Below are 20,965 nucleotides of genomic sequence, written 5' to 3'. Positions count from 1 at the left end.
GTGGAGGTTGTGGAGAACTGGGGTGATGTGGTGGTGGGACCGGGTGTGGGTGAGGAGACGGGCAGCAGAGTTCTGGACCATTTGGAGTTTATGTAGTAGTGAGGAGCTAATGCCAGAAAGAAGAGAGTTACAATAGTCAAGACGGCTGGAGATGAATGCATGGATGAGGCGTTCAGAGGCAGACTGGGAAAGAGAAGGACGGATTTTAGCAATGTTGCGAAGGTGGAAGAATGAGGTTTTTATGACGGAACTAACATGGGAATGAAACGTGAGCGTAGAGTCGAGGGTGACACCAAGATTTCGGACCACAGTGGAGGGGGACAGGGTGACATCATCAATTGAGAGTGTGAGGGAGCCAGTTTTATTGAGAGTAGATTTGGAGCCAATGAGGATTAGGTCAGTTTTATTACTATTAAGCATTAGTGAATTTTGTGTCATCCAGTGCCTGATTTTTGAGAGACAAAGTTCCAATTTGGAGAGTGGTGGGTTGTTGAAAGAATTGGTCCGGAGGTAAATCTGTGTGTCATCAGCATAACAGTGAAAATCAAGATTGAAATGACGGATAATATGGCCGAGGGGAAGTACATAGACAATAAACAGTAATGGGCCAAGGACAGAGCCTTGTGGGACCCCTTGTGAGATGGATGAGATGGTTGAACTATGTCCAGAAAGTGTGACAAATTGTTTTCGATCTGTTAGGTAAGATCTAAACCAGTCAAGGGCAGAACCAGTGACACCCAGCTCACGCAGTCTTGAGAGGAGGATGGCATGATTTACTGTGTCAAAGGCAGAACTTAAGTCAAGGAGGACCAGAATACTTAGAGCTCCCGTATCTGCAGCCACCAGCAGATCATTGATAACTTTGACCAAGGCAGTTTCGGTACTATGGTGAGGACGAAAACCAGACTGAAATGAGTCGAGGAGGTTATTGGATTCTAGATATGTTGTCAGCTGGGTGGCTACGACACGCTCAAGGATTTTAGAAAAAAATGGAAGATTTGAAATCGGACGGAAATTATTTAGATTTGCTGGGTCAAGACCAGGTTTTTTAAGGATAGGTGTAACTGCAGCTAATTTGTAAACTGAGGGGACATAGCCAGAAAACAGAGAATGGTTAATAATAGAGGTTAGATGAGGGACCAAAGCAGTCATGCAGGCTTTCGTTAGTGAGGTAGGGAGGGGATCAAGAGAGCAGGTGGTACTTTTAGAATGGGTAATGATATCACTGATAAGAGAAGGAGTAACCGGGCTGAAATCAGAAAAACAGGGCGTGGATATAGAACAGACTGAGGGCTGTGGAGACAGTGAGGAAGGAAAGGTGGATTTAGATGAGATAATCGTAAGAGAGTTATTAATATTGGAAATTTTATCTTCAAAGAAGTGTAAGAAGGAGTTGCAGAGTTCAGAGGAGGGTGTCATGTTGCTGCCAGGGGCTTTGAAAAGTTTAGAGATTGTTGTAAAGAGATTACGGGGGTTAGCATTAGGCCTATTAATAAGACCTGAGAGATACCTAGACTTGGTGGTGTGTAAGGAATCTCTGTATTTGCGCATGTGTTGCAGATAAGCATCAGCATGCACCGTTAATTTGGTTTTTTTGTACAGCCTTTCAAGCTGACGTCCGGCTTGTTTCATAGCGCGCAGCTCAGTGGTGAACCAGGGAGCAGAAGTGGTGAAAGAGACCAATTTGGTTTTCGCAGGAGCAGAAGCGTTGAGGGACGCGGAAAGAGCAGAGTTAAGCATTATGGCATGTACCTCAGGAGAGGATGGAGCAGTGAGAACAGGAAAGCTCATATTGATGGACTGAGCGAAGGAACAGGGATCAACAGATTTAATATTACGGAAAGAGATAAGTCTTTTAACAGATTGGTGAGCTACATTCATAGGGACAGAGAATAGAAGGAGCTTATGGTCAGAGAGTGGAAACAGGAGAGGATGAAGGTTGTGAACCAGGACAGAAGAAGAACAGACTAGGTCAAGTGTGTGACCTTTGTCATGAGTAGGAAAATCTACATGTTGAGTGAAGGAAAAGCAGTCAAGGAGAGCTAAAAAATCAGCCACTAACTTGTTGTCAGGAGTGTTAACATGTATATTGAAGTCACCAAGTAGCAACAGTCGAGAAGAAGAAGAGTTAGCGAGAGTGAGTAGCTCAGATAGTTCAGAGAAAAAGGATGAATTAGATTTGGGGGGGCGATAGATGAGGAGTACGGTAATAGAGCCAGGTGTTTTGACTGCAAGATACTCAAAAGATGATGGTGATGAGAAAACAAGTTCAGTAATTCTGAGATTGTTTTTAAAGATCACTGCCAGACCGCCCCCACGACCTGAGGAACGTGGTTTTTGCACATAATTAAAGTTGGGTGGGGTTGCTTGGTTGAGAGAATAGTAATCACCTGGTTGTTGCCATGTTTCTGTTAGGAAAAGGAGATCAAGTGAATTGTCCAATATTAATTCTTGCAACAGATAAGATTTGTTAGTGAGTGAGCGGACATTAAGGAGGGCAAACGAGGAACTAGGGGGAACAGGGGTAAGAGGGCGTAAATTAGACAGATTAGAAAACCGTAAAAAAAGCCATTTTTTTGTAAGAATTTAAATCATACATGTAAAATTTAAATTGTCACTACTGAAAAATGGATTTCTGATTAATATTTACTAGTAAGAATTTAATTGTTGATATCGGAAATTCAATTTTCACTAGTACAGATTAAATTTCTGATATCAACAATTGAGAACTTTTACTAGTGAAAATGTACTTTTGATATCAATATTAAAATTTTACTACTAAAAATTTACTTCATACTAGTGATATTTCAAAAGTTTCCCCATTCATTTTAATGGGGGAAAGATTTTTACTAAAATAGTAAAAATTGAATTCTTGATATAAGAAATCAAATTTTCACTAGTAAAAGCTCAATTTTTCATATCAAGAATTGATTCCTTTTACTAGTGAAAAATGTAATCCTTGATATAAAATAAATCATAGGACTAAGCTGTGACTGAAACACTGTGGACCAATCAAAAGCGGCTCTGCCAAACCCTCAAGGTCCAATCTAAGCGCAGGCTCTTCCCTTGAGGCGGGGTTTAGAGAAACCATAAAGAAGCCCGCCAGCAGCGGTAAGTAATAGTGATGGGAATTTCGGCTCTTTTTGGGGAGCCGGTGTTACACCGAATATTCTGTGATATTTAGCTCCTTTTGTACCAATGTAATGTATGCTTCGAAGGTTTCCCAGAAAATTATTATTGCACTCCCAGTCTGGGAATGAGATAAACGGGCACTGTCTGGGAGGAGTGTGGTGTGTTCTCCCTGTGTCTGTGTGGATTTCCTCCGTGTGACTGTCTGTGAGGAGTGTGGTGTGTTCTCCCTGTGTCTGCGTGGGTTTCCTCCGGGTGACTGTCTGTGAGGAGTGTGGTGTGCTCTCCCTGTGTCTGCGTGGGTTTCCTCCGGGTGCTCCGGTTTCCTCCCACAGTCCAAAAACACACGTTGGTAGGTGGATTGGCGACTCAAAGTGTCCATAGGTGCGAGTGAATGTGTGTGTGTGTGAATGGCACCCCCTCCAAGGTGTCTTCCTGCCTTGCGCTAAATGATTCTGGATAGGCTCCGGACCCACCGTAACCCTGAACTGAATTAGTGTGAAAATCTGGCGTTACTTGCCTTGTAGGTATAGTTTAGACTGATATCTCAGTTACAGACATATTCCTGTTGTTGACTGCGTTAAAAGAATTTTTTATAACTACTGCTTTTTAAACTTGTACGGTAGTCAGTATGAAATACTTAAAATATACTTTAAGACTAATGTAAAACCCATGACATCAGATTGTCAAAGTGGAGCCTTTGTGTAGAAATTTCCTATTTAAAAAATACTATATTAATATATCACATCCAGCCAGGACATTAAATCATGTTCATTCATTATCTGTAACCGCTTATCCAGTTCATGGTTGCGGTGGGTCCAGAGCCTACCTGGAATCATTGGGCGCAAGGCAGGAATACACCCTGGAGGGGGCGCCAGTCCTTCACAGGGCAACACAGACACACACACACATTCGGACACTTTTGAGTCACCAATCCACCTACCAACATGTGTTTTTGGACTGTGGGAGGAAACCGGAGCACCCGGAGGAAACCCACGCGGACACAGGGAGAACACACCAACTCCTCACAGACAGTCACCCGGAGCGGGAATCGAACCCACAACCTCCAGGCCCCTGGAGCTGTGTGACTGCGACACTACCTGCTGCGCCACCGTGCCGCCCCATTAAATCATGTTTGCAAACAAAAAATATATTTTACCATGCACTTATTACCACAGTTAATAAATCTCTTTAAAAAAACTATCAAAATTTTTAAATCTGAACTGTGCATTACATTCTACACTACATAATCACAAAAACTATTCTGTTCCTGTAACTTTAGCTTAGATTCTAGTGCAAAAATAAATCCTCATTTCACCTTCTCCACTCACAACTCTACAATCACTCGCCCAGTTATCTACATTTAACAAACACACCCCAAGACAAACATCAGGCTAGAATAATTTTTCTCTAATTTCCCAGCAGAATAAATCATAAAATTAAATTATGAGGAGGTATTTCCAGGCTGTTCATTGTTGTTTATACTTCACTCAGAGTCCTGTAGCCTAATTACCTGTTAACGTTCCCCAAATCTACTCATTTAGTGGGCAATCTGCTCAGTCTTTAACACACTTGTTAATTAATTGATATAGATGTGCTGATAATATAAAATATAATTCTTTAAACGTATATGTATATGTACGTATACTTATATGTAAGTACGCCCGGATTTGAGGTCTCCCATTGGCAAAAACCGTAAGAAGCGTGTAAACGTGTCATTTTTGGTCACGTTATCACGACAAAGTTTTACGTGTTAACACGCACATTTTTAATAACGTGTTAACGCGCATGTGTTCACACGTTTAGAGCCCAATGGCGTTCTATAGTTGGGCTCTTATATATAGAACGCCATTGGGCTCTAAACGTGTGAACACATGCACGTTAACACGTTATTAAAAATGTGCGTGTTAACACGTAAAACTTTGTCGTGATAACGTGACCAAAAATGACACGTTTACACGCTTCTTAAGGTTTTTGCCAATGGGAGGCCTCAAATCCGGGCGTACTTACATATTAATGATATGATTTACATCACACACTGTAACTGACACAAAACATAAATCCTTTGTGAACGCAGTCCCTACGTTTCATCTGAATTATTCATAACATAGCGAGCAAAGCAGTGACCTATGGCTACGTTGAGCCCTACGTGAGCGGTGTGAAGACAGCAATACTAGTAAGCTGATCCCCATAGCAACTGGAAGTTTATTTTTCACAATTAAAGACAAATCACCCGCCTACTCTCCGTTATTCCACCCACCCTCACCTCCCGTCATACAGCCAGTGCCTGTGTTACTCCTCCAGCCAGTCGTCACGTCTTTGATATGTAACCACTTAAAAGTTTATTTCTTTTTTATTACTGTTACCACTGTATTTCTTTTTTATTTTTAGTAATGCTATATGTTTTTTTTTTACTAATTTGAGGGTTTTGTAAACACATATCAGTGCAAAAAGTGTGACTTTCTGGGTGGGCTGGAACGCATTAATTGCTTTTCCATTATTTTAAATGGGGAAAATGGACTCGGATCAAGTTCGTAAGTAGAAGTTCCACTGTGCATATACATATATATATATATATATACGTGTGTGTGCACTTTTAAACGTATTTATAAATGTATAATGTTCATACAAAATCTCATAAAAAACATTGTTCAGAACATTAAACACTGGAATTTTTCCGTTATTTGATAAGTTAAGGCTTTATGTTGTTTCAGCAATAACGCCATACACCAGTAGATGGCAGTAAAGCATCATGATAGAAATTATACGCTACGTGTTAACACAGAGAATCCAACACGTTTAGAGACCAACGGCATTCCATACGTGCAGCTCGCGCACAAAACTGAGAGAGCATGCGCAGAAGTCATGGAGCACAAACGTCAGAACTGTATATTTTGTTTGCAAGTTATAAGTTTTATGTTTGAGGTTTTTTTTGTGCGATTCTTTTTGGCACAAATCTGATTCCATTCAATTCCACCATTAGCTAAGATGCTGGCTAGCATTATCCTGACTGTGGGGAGAGAGGACCTTCCCACTCACTCAGAGAAAGTGCCACAATTTTAAAAAGGTATAAGGATAAAGCAAATGAACAAAAAGCTCTGCTGGTTATTAATCATTCCACAGATCAACACACTTGGAGGAGAACACTAAATTTCAGTTCTGTTTTCAGCTATTAGACGCACATGTTGGCTATCACAATACTGCATGAAGGAGGGAGAAGGAGGACCGTCCTACTCACCCAGAGATAGTGGCACTTTACGTTTTTAAAACCAGATAAAAATGTAAACAATGTATAACCCCAAGAGAGTCAGCATTGTTAGAAGTGTGTGCGTAATGCTGCTCGCCGCACTGTTCTCTTTCTCTCTCAGAGCCCTCTGCTGGCTGGCGATCAGATGGCAGCGTCTCATATTGCCTGATTTGTCCCAAACCAGAACTTCTGCCTTTGGGATACAGCAGCTGGACATGTAATGCAGTGTAATAGGCTTCCCCCTAGCCCACTCACTGATGTCCAATGGGGGTCTCCATGCACTAATCTGCCCTTTTCCACCCTCGAGCCTCTATCCTTGATCCTTGTTCTGTGTCTGAGGTGCTGACGCTCTCTGGGCTCCTCATGGAGCTACATGACAGGGCTTATATGTCCTGTTACAGGATTCTCACTGAGCTCTGTGAGGAGGCTCTCCGTCCTCCATGTGGTCTGCTCATGGAACACTTTAAGGGTTCCTTGTCCCTCAGTGAGCTTCACAGGGGCCAAGCCAGAGTGCCTGTGGTCTTTTACAGTCAGAGAGACACTCCAGCATTCAAGTGGACGGTCGGACTCCACACGCATCAAGGAACATGACAGAGGAGAAACGTCTGGCTCCTGGGGAGAGTTTCAGAGAGGAAAAATTATGTAGACTTATATTCTTAAAAGACTTTGGATGGTTTTATGGCTGGATGATGTGGCTGAAATTTATATCACAATATTTGCTACATTTCTGCTGATACGATATAAATCCAATATTGATATGAACAGTATAAAAGCCAGGGCAAAACCGCCAAGAACAAACATAAAGAAAAAGAAGAAACATGGCATCACCTCTTGGGTTTACATAAATATAAATAATTTTTAATTATTTATTGAACTGATGGCAGCAGCCTGTAACAGAGTCAGTGACAGATGCTGTAAATAATGTATATTGAAATATTAAACATGGGTTTAAAATCATATTGCAGTATGAAATGTTTTCATAACAATGATTTCATTTTTAAACCCATGTTTTCCAAAAACATGTACAGCATTTCTCACCGACTGCTATTCATTAGAGGGCGCTGCTGTCAGTTCAAGTGAGTTTAAAATATTAATATTGACACAGCCAAGAGGTTTATGTTTTTATGTTTACTTCCTCACCTCTGGCAGAACTGTCAGATGGACCACAGCATAGTTTGAGTCCAGCGAGTCCTGTGCCTGGACACTGAGAACAAACATATTTATCTATACCAGTCCACTGCTCACTAAAATGTCCTTATAACAGAAAGAGTCACTACAGTTCTCAATCAGAGGTCAGAAAAAGTTTGTCCTTGAGCAGTCGACTATTTGAAAAACAAATACTCAAATACTGGCCTTAACCTTGTCCACTGTGTTCAGTTAACCATTAGCACTGTTCAACTGCACCTGTAGCGGCTGGTGTCAGAGAGGTAGCCGCAGTCATCTTCAGCGGTGAGTGTGAACTGGCGCTCTGGGCCATGGTTAAACAACTCAAACAGAACAAGGGAGGGATGACCTGAGAGGAGCTGAGGAGCCGAGAGCACCTGGAGGAGAGAGGATTTATCATTATTACAGTCTTTACAAGAAAATAAATATTAACAAATCCTTCAGGTCACTGTCTATGAGGAGTGTGGTGTGGGTTTCCTCCCACAGCTCAGAAATTTTAACACAAGTTGACAATGCCATGCCACTTTGTCATATGTTACGGCTTAAAATCATACGTGAATCATAGAATCTGCACGTGAGTGGGCTGGACCATCTCCGCTAAAACCCTCTCAAACCTGTTCCCCTTCCCGTCTTCACCAGAAAGACGCAAGCTGAAAGGCGTTCTGGGGACTGAGTCTATATGGCCAACCAGTTCCCCACCAAACCGCCCGGAAGATGAAGAATTTAGCAAAACCTTGTTTAAGCTCTCCCCATTGTTCACTAGCAAGGTCACATAGCTGAATATTGCTTCATCACTGCTGGACAGGCCTGTTACAGCTAGCACCAAAAAGGCTGGTTCACCTATTGCTGAGAAGGTGGATAAGAGAAAACATGAATTACGTTTAACACCATATACACTGATTAGCCATAATATTATGGGCAGTTTCTTGGTTTACATTCACTGTCCATTCTCTCAGCTCCACTGACCACACAGGTTACACTGCAGTTCTACAATTAATGACTGTAATCATTCTGTTGCTCTGCATATTGTTAGCTGCCTTTCACCATGTTCTTCAATGGTCAGGACCCCCACAGAGCAGGTCTGATTTGAGTGGTGGATCGTTCTCAGTGCTGCAGTGACACTGGTGTGGTGTTCTAGTGTGTGTTGTACTGGTAGGAGTGGATCAATCACAGCAGTGCTGCTGGAGTTTTTAAACACGGTGTCCACTCACTGTCCACTATGTTAGAAACTAGTACCTTGTTGGTCCACCTTGTAGATATAAAATGGACACAGGACACTTTCAGCTGTATGTTTTTGGCAGGTGGACTAGTTTGATGCAGTGTTCGAGTGAATACCAATTTTCCAACATGTAGATTGCGTCTGAACAGTGGACAAAATTGTATTTACTCCTCGTAAACTAGACAATACATGAGTTTACAGTTTATGTAACGTATATCGCAAGGTGTTGCCTCTTCACCTAGAAACAGTAACGACTCAAATGAAAGACACGTATATGAATCATATTATTATGTATGTTTCTGTAGATAAATGTCAAATATTTGACAAATATAATACCCGAACGGCGTGTAGCCTTATTTAACCACCTGTAATATACAAACTTCCCATGAGCACTGAGGTGCTTAAAAACAATGGCAGACTCAGACTGTTTGAAGGGCAGGGGTGGAAAAAATAAAATGGGCACCTAGTGCAGGACATGGGGCCCCACTATCATACCAAAAGCTATGATATAATAATATATAAGGGCAGTTCTTAAGACACATTTTGGAGTTGTCTTGCTCTAGAGGGCACATCTTCGTAATTTATTACAAGAAACAAAAAAGAGGGCATTCAGTTATTTATTTGCCATCTGAAGGGCAGCCAATAAGGCACTGTGCCTTGTTTTTGCCACTCTAGAGAGCACTTTAGCAATGTTTTCTCAACCATGAGGGCATGAGTTCGCCAGTAGCCACGTTTACATGTAGCCTGATAATCTATTAATAATTTGACTGGCTCAATCGGAATAGAATACATATACGTATACACCCAAGTCGGAATAGAGTAGTCTGATTGGGGTCATTCCGATTACATTTTCTATCCAATAGTTTGAGCTGGGTAATCCTTTATATAATCTGTTAAATAGAAGAGCCATCCCAGTAAACAAGGAACGTCCCTGGGCGTTCAAAAGAGGTCTAAAAATAGTCAATCCGTCTAAGCCATTTTTTAAACGTCAATGGACGTTCAAAATAAATTATTATAGAATAGGGTACAATTACGTTCCCTGATTAAAAGTCCAGAATACGTACCCTTGGGGCACTACCATAGTGACAGTGTACCGTGAAAAAATGGATGCTGAACCAAATCTATGTTTAAAACTCACTGTAGTACCCTTCCACTGCAAAGTTAGACTCAGTCCAGTCCTTTCACTAAAATAGTAAATGGTAAGTGTATATGTACACTTACAGCATACAAAGTTTTTTTGTGTGTGTATGTGTGTGTAGGTCATTCAGTGTTCTTGCACCCAAGTTGTGAAATTTATTAACGCAAATTCTTCACCTCAGCTCATTTTCTTCTTCCTTCTTTCTCTTTTTTATTATTATTTTTTCATTATTTTTTATTTAGTATTTATATATATATATATATATATATATATATATATATATATATATATATATATATATATATATATATATATATATATATATTTTGTGTGTGTAAAGTGAACTTGGGTATTAGAAAGGCGCTAAATAAATGTAACCTATTATTATTATTAGCAGCAACTTAAAAAATACCTAAACACATTTTAAAGGTACTAGACAGAACACAGAATACACACAAACCAGTCATGAATGTCAAATCAATGGCAGGTTTATTTGTTTGGCACTTCCTAGTACATGGTGGAATCACAAGGCAGATGCAGAATTGATAAAGAAAATAGCCCCATGTAAGCAAGCCAAAGGCGGCAGTGGCAAGGAAAAACTCTCTCAAAGCTGGAGGAAGAAACCTTGGGAGGAACCAAAGCTCACAATGGGGACCCATCCTCCTCTGGTCAGACCACTTAAAGGAACACTAGAGAACATTTTATTTTAAAGCTGTAATGTCTAGTGTTCCTTCAAGGTTTTTAGGGCCGTCTTTAGGACCTCCTTCTGAACCTGGCAGTTAACCTCTTCCAGAAAATTTTCCTCTTCTTGTTACCTCCTTCCTCTGTTATTTCTTTCTGGCACATGCTGGAGATGCTTTCTTTTGCTCATTGCTGCTTCAGCTCTTGCAGAAGCCTCTTTTTTCTCATCACCACAATGGGGACTGTATCCAAGACCTTTTCTTCCCTTTCCATTGCACTTTCCACTAAACGCACCAGGAGTTCATCATGCTGCAGACCCATCTTCTGCATCATCATGCGCTTATACCTATCCATAACTTCTAGGTTCTTGGAACGGAGCTCATTTGACATACTCTCTACCTGTTTTGCCCTGTACTCTGCCTCTTTATAAGTCTTTTTTAGCTTCTTTATCAGTCCCTCCTTTTTTAGCATCTCCTTTTCGAGCTCATCGTGGTCCTTTATAAGCTTCTGGACTTCCTTCCTTAATCTGACGTACCCCTTATCTGGCTTTAGGTTTTCAGTGCTCAGTCTGTCCACTCGGTTCAGTGCCATCTTTGTAACCTGCTCTATCTGCTCATCCCTTGTTTTAAGTTGTGCCATTAGAGCGAATATTTGTGCACTGTAGTTGTTTTTATTGGAGAAACTAAGTAATCTAATTGCAGGGGATTCTTGCCCTGGCAGTTCATAAACCACAGTCTGCAAAAATTGCCACACTGGAGCACACTGTTTCGGATATTGAAGATCAAATACATAAAACGCTTTGAAGCAAACATCCACTGCTCCCAGTAGTGTGCTCTGCTCCAGAGCTTCTCCACTGATAATTACAAAAGCTTGAGAACAACAACTGCAGTCCCCAAGCATCAGAACATATGGAAGCTCCCTGGTGTCTTTGGCATGTCTTAAATACTCAACCATATTACTTCCAACCTAGTAAAACAAGTTGAGCAAAGGTGGGAAAGAGGAAATTGAATTAATGCATGAATGAACAAACTAACCCACATGGAATTCCAGGGTACATCCCACAACAGTTTAAGCATTTGTACTATATAACAGAAATAAAAAGCAGCTGCACATTTGTGGTCTACAGCCTGGACACTTGTAAGCTTTTAGAGTAATGAGATGTTATATATATATATATACATTTTTTTTGTCAGTTGCCATTTTTGTTATGTTTATCCCAACTTTGTTATATTTTACTGATATTTTTCCAATGTAAGCACATTAAAAAAAATTGCTTTAAATGTAATTGTCTAAAGCCCATAAGAATAAAAACAGAAACCGACAAAATTACACTAAGCCTAAAGCCATTAAGTGGCACTGTTTCATTTCTTATGTATACTATTTAATATAATACATGTTAAGGAGTCTATGTTACTAGATAACATGACAGACTTTAATTTGATTATGGCCAGCAAGAAGAATGTATTGGTCAATGCATTCATTATGCGTTACATAAAAAAAAAACAGCTGCAAAAGCATAAAAATAAATTTCTGTTCCTAGGGAACAGCTTCAAATATACCTCTATATTTTTTATATTATAATTGTGAATAAAAAGCAAACATCTGCCTCCTAAAATGAGGACGTGGGTACTGTTCTGAATGTGGAGTGCACTACTCATTTTAACCACTTGCTGTCGGCATTAAAGGTAGCTCCTTTAATTAAAGTGTATAATTAGCACATTTCTGCACACATTTCTAATGACTAATAAACATACATCTATCAGATCTTGAACATTTTAATATTTGTATTCCAAACTGGCTTTTAAAGTATGCAACTTTAAAAGATTTTTTATGTACATAATTTACATACTTAAATCAATAATTTGACTGCATATATCTGTCAAGGGTCTGAACTCACAGGCTGTATGTCAATAAAGGCCTTTCTTCTTTCTTCAAAGCTTGGTCGAACCAATTTTTTCCCGTCTTTGTACACTGAAGCTGGAAGCAGTATAGGAAGCACTTGCAAAGCAATGTCACCTTGTTTGTCTGCAGAATTAAAGCAAATGCATATTTTACTTAACATACAAAAATGTTTAGCATCTGATTTAGGTGTTTTGCTCGTCTTAAAAATAAAAAAACAGACATGTTTTAGGCAAAAACCTAAATATTTAAAAAAATGTTCACACATTTAGGCACCACTATAGTAATCAATCAGCATTTTACTTATAGCATTAAAAAATAATAATTATACACACATTTAAGCTGCTTAAAAAGAACCCAATTGACAATGTGCAAAATCCAGATACCTGCTGAGAGAGATTCCATATTTGAAAGCAGATTATCTGCCTATTTCTCTCTGCTCGCACACTGAAGAATTTTGTCTTTGAACATAATTGTTTTTCAAGAATTCAAGAATTTACCCAGTTTAAGCCTACCATGCCTGCGGTGTCCAACAGACGTGGATATTCTTGTAGTATTTCTACAACTGTTTTGGTCCCATTCTCCCTTATCCATTGGGCTCTATGGATTGCAGTCTCCTTCATGTATTGTTTAACCTGGCTTGGTGGATAAATGTTGTTCTTAAGCCACTCTGACATCTGCATAGCCCTGTCCATAGTCACAGCAGACGCTGAGTAGAGGTAATAAAATACATTTTTTAAATACATTTTTAAAAAAGAAATGTGATTAAGAAAATACAAAAATTTTAAACAAAACCTCTCTGGGGACCTCCCAGTGCTCTGGGGACAAATACATGCTTTATACATACCTCAATACGGCGTACAAAAGTTTTAAAGTGTTGTGTACCAAATAGTTGTAATTTAAAATTCATCCATTCTCCCATTGATTTTTAAGGTAAGGTTGTGTAGTATTAAAAACGACAATTGTTTTTTTAATAAAATATTTTTAAAAATTAATATGAAGTATTTTGAAAAGGAGAGTAAAGAATTTATTGGTCGCTGCATTCATTTTGAGTTCCATGCATCGATTAGTTCTTTTTTGACGATTTAAAGATGGGGATTTGGATACAATATCCCCAAAAACAGAACTTATCGATGCACTTGCATTTGCAGAGCTTTTTCCTTGATGGAACTCAAAATGTATGCAGTGACAAGGTATCTGCAGGTATGTGGAAATTTAATTCAAGACTTTTTAAAACCTTTTTAATACCCAAACCAATATTTCAAATAGGGGCAATTCTAGGATCTGAGTTTTAGGGGTGATGAGTACCCAAATAAACCACCATCCTTCTTTTTATTTTTTTTAATTATTATTATTATTATTATTATTATTATTATTTTACATAGTTTAACAAAAAAGCTTTTGTTCTATAAAAAATATAATAATAAAAAAATAAGTGAGTACTGAGCTGCTGTTTCCAGATGAGAACGGGTGAAATTCAGGACAAGAGAGCTGGGATGAGTGCGTCACGTCAGAAAAAACGGAGTAATTTAGGTTCAAATCATTCATTTCATTCATTCATTCATTGTCTGTAACCCTTAACCAGTTCAGGGTCGCGGTTGGTCCAGAATCATTGGGTTCAAGGCAGGAATACACCCTAGAGGGGATGCCATACTATTTGCGAAGCAAGGGAATGAGAGCTGTATGTTAGTTGTTAAAATATAATATTTAACCATATCATGGTTTTTAACATTTTCAGCTTATCAAAGACAAGCTTTTTAAACAAAAAAAAAACAAACAAACTTTTTTTACACTTAATTTTAGGGGTGCTGGGACTTAATTTAGTCAGGGTAAATCACATTGCTGGATCTGATTAGATTAGATTAACTGTGGTATAATCTATAATTTAAAATAACAATGAACATCTTGTTTCTACCTGGTAAAACAAGCTTATTGCTCTCTCTTATATCTGAAGAATTTCCAAGAGGACGAATACGCCTGCGGAGCCTTTTGCGAACATTGCACAGACGCTCTTCTAAGAAGCCGGTAGCTGGTCGGTGGGATCTATCTGGACTGAACCATGTTTCCTGAAGTTTAGATATATAAAACCAGAAAAAGAAGCACAATATGACACAAAAACCTAGCTGAACTTATTCTTGAGTTGAGAAAGAATCTGTTAAAAAAACTGAAGCTAAGTGACAGCAGCATCTGCTCTAAAAATGGCGCTTCTCCACTGCATGGAACATACTCAACTTAACTAGGCTCTTTTGCTTTTTCATGAGAAAAATTTGGTACCTGGAACCAGGTACTTTTTTAGTCCCTGCTCACTCCTGGTACTAAGCATGTAACAATTCCTCATGGTGTTTTTCAAAGGCTCCTTTGTCAGTGGCCAACGAGAAACTCTCAAACCAAAAAAAAAAAAACACACGAATACATGATGTGTAAACAGCGCCTAACGTTACAGCTGCCATTGTTGTGGTTTTCAAACCTTACAGTTCCCGTTAAAGGTTTTGCAGTGACATCAGTTTCATTTTGTGGGAGAGCTGTAAAAAAAACGACAAGGAAAAAGCAATACATACAATACAAGCCAATACACATACAAATGACAAATGAATATAGGCCAGTGCTTCCCAACTCCCACCATAGGGGCCCCCCAGGCTCTGCATATTTTTTGTTCCTTGCTTCCAATTAGCCTTGGGCCAATAAACAATTTTATTGAAAATCTTGATATTTAATACGGTCTCTGGCTGAAATTAGAGTGTACAATTGCCTGTGGCTTTTTTTTAATGACACTAATATGTATTAAGTTTATTATGTATTAAATGTATTAAACAGAAATAATATAATTTTGCAGTCCCTCCCATCCGTCTGCAATTTGAAATAGTCCATACAGCCATCCACCAACGCAGGTAGATTATTATGACTTAAATTTATATTGTTTTAACTACACAAAAATAAATTCGTATTAAAGAGAGATCAATCAAAAAGTTTGGGCACCCCTGACCTAAAGGAATGCTAGCAAAGAGGCTTTGAAAAAATAGAACTATTCAAATCCAGCTGATGTCCTCAGACAAAACCCACAGAATGTAAGCAGAGGCTGTCTCTCTTCTGCCAGGGGCATCTGCCCGAAATAATAAAGACGACAGAATAATGAAAGTGTGTAGTGGATACTTGTGCCCTCATGGCACAGGATATAGAAAATGACACTCATATTGATAAAACACTAAAAAGGCAGCCTAACAAATCTTTGCATTTTTGGAAATACAGGAATTAAACAGAAGGTGATTTGTCCTTGTGCTTTTTGAATCCTCCTGGTATAGAAACCATGGGATGTTACTGGCCTAGATTGCTATTAAATTAACAAAAGTTCTTTCAAAAGTGAATTCTGTGCTATTACTGCATAAAAAATGCTAGACTGCCGAGCGGTGCACGTATCATAAAAAGACCCAAAATGTAGTTTTGCATTTCATGTTTGCGTTACCAACACAGTACTGCAAATTCTTTGTCTAAACTTACAAGCCTATTTCCAATACAGCAGATTCAACTAAGCAGCATATTTTTAAAACCCTAAAATATGCAATGCAGGTTCAAAGAATTCCATGACATGATGCATCTTGGCCAATTCTGAAAGGAATAGGATTAACTTTCCAGTGTGGAGAACTAGATGTCTCTTAATAAAACAATATTAGACAGAGAGGACCATCAGCTGTAATGAACATTGTCTCTCCACCTAAGGAAAAAAACAACGTTCCTAAGAGAATTGTTAGTGTAAAATTGTTTTTTGTCTAATTGTTTTAGATTATACCTTAATTAATGTAATGCAGTAACAAAAAAAATGACAGCCCTACCATAAACAATTTAAGGTGTTAATTATTTCATATTTTAGTTTTAGAAATTGGTTCGAATTTATACTCACTTTTCTCCAAAGTGCTCAATGAGGTGTGAGACCAGAATCCGAACCATGGCTCTTCTGTCGTTAATGGAAATTGAGTGCTTTTCTTCAATACTGGCCACAATATATTTGCCTTCAGGGATTTTCTGAAGAATATCTTTTATATTCTACAATATTAGTAAAGTGGGGGAGAAAAAAAACCACACTTGAATATAAAATTCCAATACAAAAGCTAATATACATCCATTCATTATCTGTAACCGCTTATCCAGTTAAGGGTCGTGGTGGGTCCGGAGCCCACCCAGAATCCCTGGGCACAAGGCAGGAATACACCCATCCACATTCACACCTATGGATACTCCCTCTGGTACCCTCTCCCTATGGTCTCCACCTACCAAGGTGTGTTTTTGGACCGTGGTAGGAAACCGGAGCACCCGGAGGAAACCCCAGAAGCTAATATCAAACCTATTCAACTATTTATTTCAAGTTTTCCCTGTAAAGTTCACATTGAGCCATAATAATTATACATAGGATAAGATGTAAATATCACATATTCACATAGAACTGGTGGCACTGAGCATGCATTAACGTAAGCTGCCCTTAGTTTTCGGTGCCGAACTGCACAGGAAGGGATATTTAAAAAACTTGGCTACATTATTTGACTTCAATCTATATAACTGTTTACTACCAACAATACTTACAAATGTAGCTCCTTGGCCCTGAAAGGTCCTGTGTTCATTATCATACTGGTGTTCTACTGGCAGTTCTGGTCTGGGACTGCTGACAGCTTCACAGTCAAACCTAAGGTTTGATTCCTTGGGGAAGTAGATTTTAAAAAACAAACAAACAAACAAACAAACAAAAAAAACAGAACAAATAATAAAAGTTACATCATAGACTCTATATTAATAATATCTCACTATTTGTATATTGTTAATACAGGGTGGATAGATTTTTTTTACTGTGCTGCTGTACATCTCTGCACTTCTCCCCTGTGATATATGCATTCTGTTGGTTATACTGTCCAGATACAAGAGACACTGAACTGTTTTGTGGTTTGCCAAGGTGACCAATTTTGCTTCAGTTTGAAGTTAGGACCGCCCCCATAATTAACATGTAGATGCAGTAGAATACAAAACATAAGTGTTAAAGGTACAAACATATAATTTTAGAAATCTGGAAATGCAGAAAAAACTTGATACATTTAATTATGCACTTTTTTGTCTTTTTTGGCCTACATAAACACTTACCAGATATTCAAGTTCCAAAATTGAAGGTTTGAAGACTTTAAATTGTATATCTCAATTTAATCTTAGACTTTTGTCTCTCAATTGACTGCAATAGTATTAGGTAATAGGTCTAGACAAACATAAGTTAAATGTCATTATTCTTTAAACTGATCAGTGGCCCTCATGCTGGTCCTGGAGAACCCCTGCATTTCTACATTTGTCTTGCAACAACTGACAATGAACTGTTTAGATCCAGTGTGCATTGTTTAAAAATTAATTAATGAATTGATTGACTGATTATCTGTCCCAAGTAGAGGTACTCCAGGACCTCGGTTGTGAACAACTAATTTAACTACTAATAAACAAACAACATAGATCAACCTATACTGGATTGTTCTCATAAGTTTTAAGAGGGACATATTATTAAAAATCTCTCGTTCTCTGTAAGTATTCATTTGGAGCCCACCAACCAAAAGACCAGAACAAAACAATCCAGTCAGTGTTTTGTGGTCCAAATCAGGTACCATGGGATAAAATTAGTCTTTCTGCATTTGTTTTGCATCTTATGTAAAGTACAGACATTTTAGAACTGTCCAGCTAGCACAAAGTAATAAGTTAATTAAATGTACCCAAAATAAGAAAACAAAAATACTCACACGAAAATGGAAGTTTTAATCCAGGGCTGCCTCATCTTGGTCCTGCAAAGTTTACATCTCTAATCCCTAACTCTAATCTAACTCATATATGTAAAGAAGGCCTTCAGGGGCTTTTTCTAGGGTGGTAGATCTACAGGACCAGGAATGAGTAGCCCTTTGTTAACTTATGGAAAAATAGGTACAACATGTCTCCTTTAAATGTTATACTTTAAACAGCCTGTATCTCAAAGAAACATAACAGATATCATCATTTGCTCTAAAGGATGTCACAACATGAAGTGGGTGGTGATCAGTTATGCAATTAATGTCAACAGATGTGAGTAAAGAAGTAGGACAAACAGAGAAAGCAAAAAAGTGCCTATCAAATCCGGTTGTTGTCCACTTTTTCACAATTAATCTGACTGTGGAATCAATCACTATAATACTCTGGATGGTTCCAAACTGTGGCTCATCATCAGCAGAGTGAGACACAAAGAGTGTCATTCCTGGTCTATAGGTAGTGCCCTTATGCTTAATCCATGTTGCCCAATAGACTTCAGAGAACACTGGAATTCCCTTAAACTCACTTTTCATTTTCTCAAAACAATCTATGGAACCAAGAAGTGCAGTGCATCCTAGACCAACTTCAAAGTCATGTGAGAATATGTTGCCAGAAAGCAGATTGTAGCACATCATCATCTGGTGTCTGTAGGCCAGTGTTTTACAAATATTACGAAAATTACACGTGACGTGACAGAGCCGTTTGAAAAAACCTCGAAGCGCATGGACCAAAAGTGAACTACAGGTCCAAGTTTCTTGACAGCACCAGGGTAATGCAGCATAAAATGATGTTTTGGCTTTAAGAGCCTGTCTGGGTAAAGGTCCAAGAGAAGACAATGGTGTTCCTGAATAAGATAACCTAAAAATATGACAGCTTCTTGCGTCAGGGATGGTGAAAATAATAACTCCATACAGCTCAGCAATAAAAGTAGTAATTCCCAGTGCCTGTTACCTTCAGGAATCAAATCTCCTAACATAAGTGGCAGCAGTCTCAACAGGCACCACATTTGTGCAGCTGACTGTCTGATTGCCCCATCCAGGTTTTTCAGAGGGTGAGGCTTGATTTCTGATGGCTTGTTATGGTTATCACAAAAACCATAATCAAAGCTTGTCAATCTGTTGTTTAGTTGTTCAAGTGTTATAAGCTTTTCCTGAATCCAAGTGTTGAGGACAAGTTTGGCTTCATACCAGCCAACCCCTTCCAAAATATCATGCATAATGTCCGGTGTTACGTTGTCAGTTACGTGATAGAATGTAAGCTTGTTTAATGTACTTGCTCTCGAGGCCAGTTTCAGTTGGATTATTTTGAAGCAGGTCTGAATGATAGTGTAATTTATTGCGCAACATTGAACAATCCTCAACTGTCTATAACTGCAAAACCTCTCTCTGTACACGACACCACCGGCACACGCTCTTGGCTGCAAAGCTTTCAGTATAATCAAGTATAGAATTAAGTCCCAGCTTATCACCACAGACCTGTGCAACTCCAGCCTTAACAGTGCCCTTGAATTTTTTTGTAATAATTTGAATACCATTTAGCTCCAAGTCCTTTATCTCCTTCACAAGGGGTTCTAAAAAAGTATCTATTCCATATGTTTTTGCATCATCTGACTTGTACACTGCTAACAAGAATAGTGAATTTAGGCTGGAAAGATATTCTGGTGGCAAACATTTAAGTGTGAAATGAAACCTAGCTTGTGAATTGTGGTTTTTGAGCCAAGGGGATTTACTGTCTCACAGTCATCACTGTAAAGTACAAGAGGAATGGAAATCTCCTGAGAAAATAGGCTGTTTGTTTTGAAGACAGTACCATCTTTAAAATCTTCAAGTGCATTGCTTTCTTGCTTGTGCCACTCCACAATTTTGTCAATAGTCCCTGGACTTTCTAAAAGAAGTTTCAGAGGTACATACTGAAAAGTATCTCGACCTGCCACTTGTTTAACAGTCCCTGATTCTTTGTCTGTCTGTTGAGTGTAAGAAAAGCCAGGGAGAGGTACTTCCTCTGGCTGTACAAAATACCCTGTTTGAGTAAAGTATTTCATTTGCTTATATTCGGATTCAAGTCCCCGAAATGGTTCAGCTGCTAACACAAATTGTTGCATGAGTTCATGGCTCTCAGGGGTATCGCTTTGACCTACAGCTCTCAAAAATGAGGCAGTTTTTCTCTGTAGACATCCAAATATATCACTGATAAGGCTAGACGTATGTTTAATCACATAACTGACACCACCCAGTGTCTGGGCAGACTTCGCCCTCAACTTTGCAAGAAAGTGTGCTACTCTTTCGGTGATATTGTCCTGGTCTAATTCATCCCATTTCTCTACCTCGGTCTGACTGCATTCCCCCTCATACAGGTCAACTGCACAATTCTTTGGATTTGCTGTTGTGTGAGGAAGCTCTATCAAACAAGCGCCTTGTTTTTTCTCTTCTGTTCCAGCTTCCAATTCATTAACATGTCCCCGTAGGTGTCTCCTAAACGATCTAATGTTATTGAATGACTGATGGCATCCAGGTTGCGCACATTGAAAGAAATTTGATGTAAAATGTACTTGGTGTACAACTCTTAAATAAGCAAAAAAATGTCTAATGTCAAGCCCCATAGATTTTCTGCATTTAAAACATATGTATACCATGTTGTCCAGACCTACAACCTTACCTCAAGTAGCTTTGCAAAAAAATTTCTTAAATTTCAA

General features: G+C 38.8%; 1 protein-coding gene across 3 annotated transcripts; it reads right to left on the bottom strand.

Annotated features, from left to right (window-relative positions):
• Positions 1–6,060: 6,060 nt before the first annotated feature.
• On the bottom strand, positions 6,061–16,216 carry LOC136697543 (uncharacterized). 3 transcript variants are annotated; one of them, XM_066672731.1, is made up of 6 exons: positions 14,393–16,216; positions 12,993–13,186; positions 12,476–12,603; positions 7,781–7,917; positions 7,517–7,580; positions 6,061–6,988 (listed from the first exon to the last, which is right to left on the bottom strand). In XM_066672731.1, the coding sequence occupies exons 2-6, from the start codon at positions 13,069–13,071 to the stop codon at positions 6,746–6,748; spliced, it is 651 nt and encodes a 216-aa protein (XP_066528828.1). In that variant the 5' UTR covers positions 13,072–13,186; positions 14,393–16,216; the 3' UTR covers positions 6,061–6,745. The 3 variants fall into 3 exon arrangements, with proteins under 3 accessions (XP_066528828.1, XP_066528826.1, XP_066528827.1); XM_066672729.1 differs by lacking the exons at positions 6,061–6,988; positions 7,517–7,580; positions 7,781–7,917 and adding an exon at positions 10,403–11,544; XM_066672730.1 differs by lacking the exons at positions 6,061–6,988; positions 7,517–7,580; positions 7,781–7,917; positions 14,393–16,216 and adding an exon at positions 10,403–11,544 and having other exon boundaries at positions 12,993–13,529.
• Positions 16,217–20,965: the final 4,749 nt, after the last annotated feature.

Source organism: Hoplias malabaricus, chromosome 5 (genome assembly GCF_029633855.1).
Source record: "Hoplias malabaricus isolate fHopMal1 chromosome 5, fHopMal1.hap1, whole genome shotgun sequence".
In the NCBI taxonomy this organism is placed as follows: domain Eukaryota; kingdom Metazoa; phylum Chordata; class Actinopteri; order Characiformes; family Erythrinidae; genus Hoplias; species Hoplias malabaricus.
This window is presented reverse-complemented; position numbering and strand designations above follow the sequence as displayed.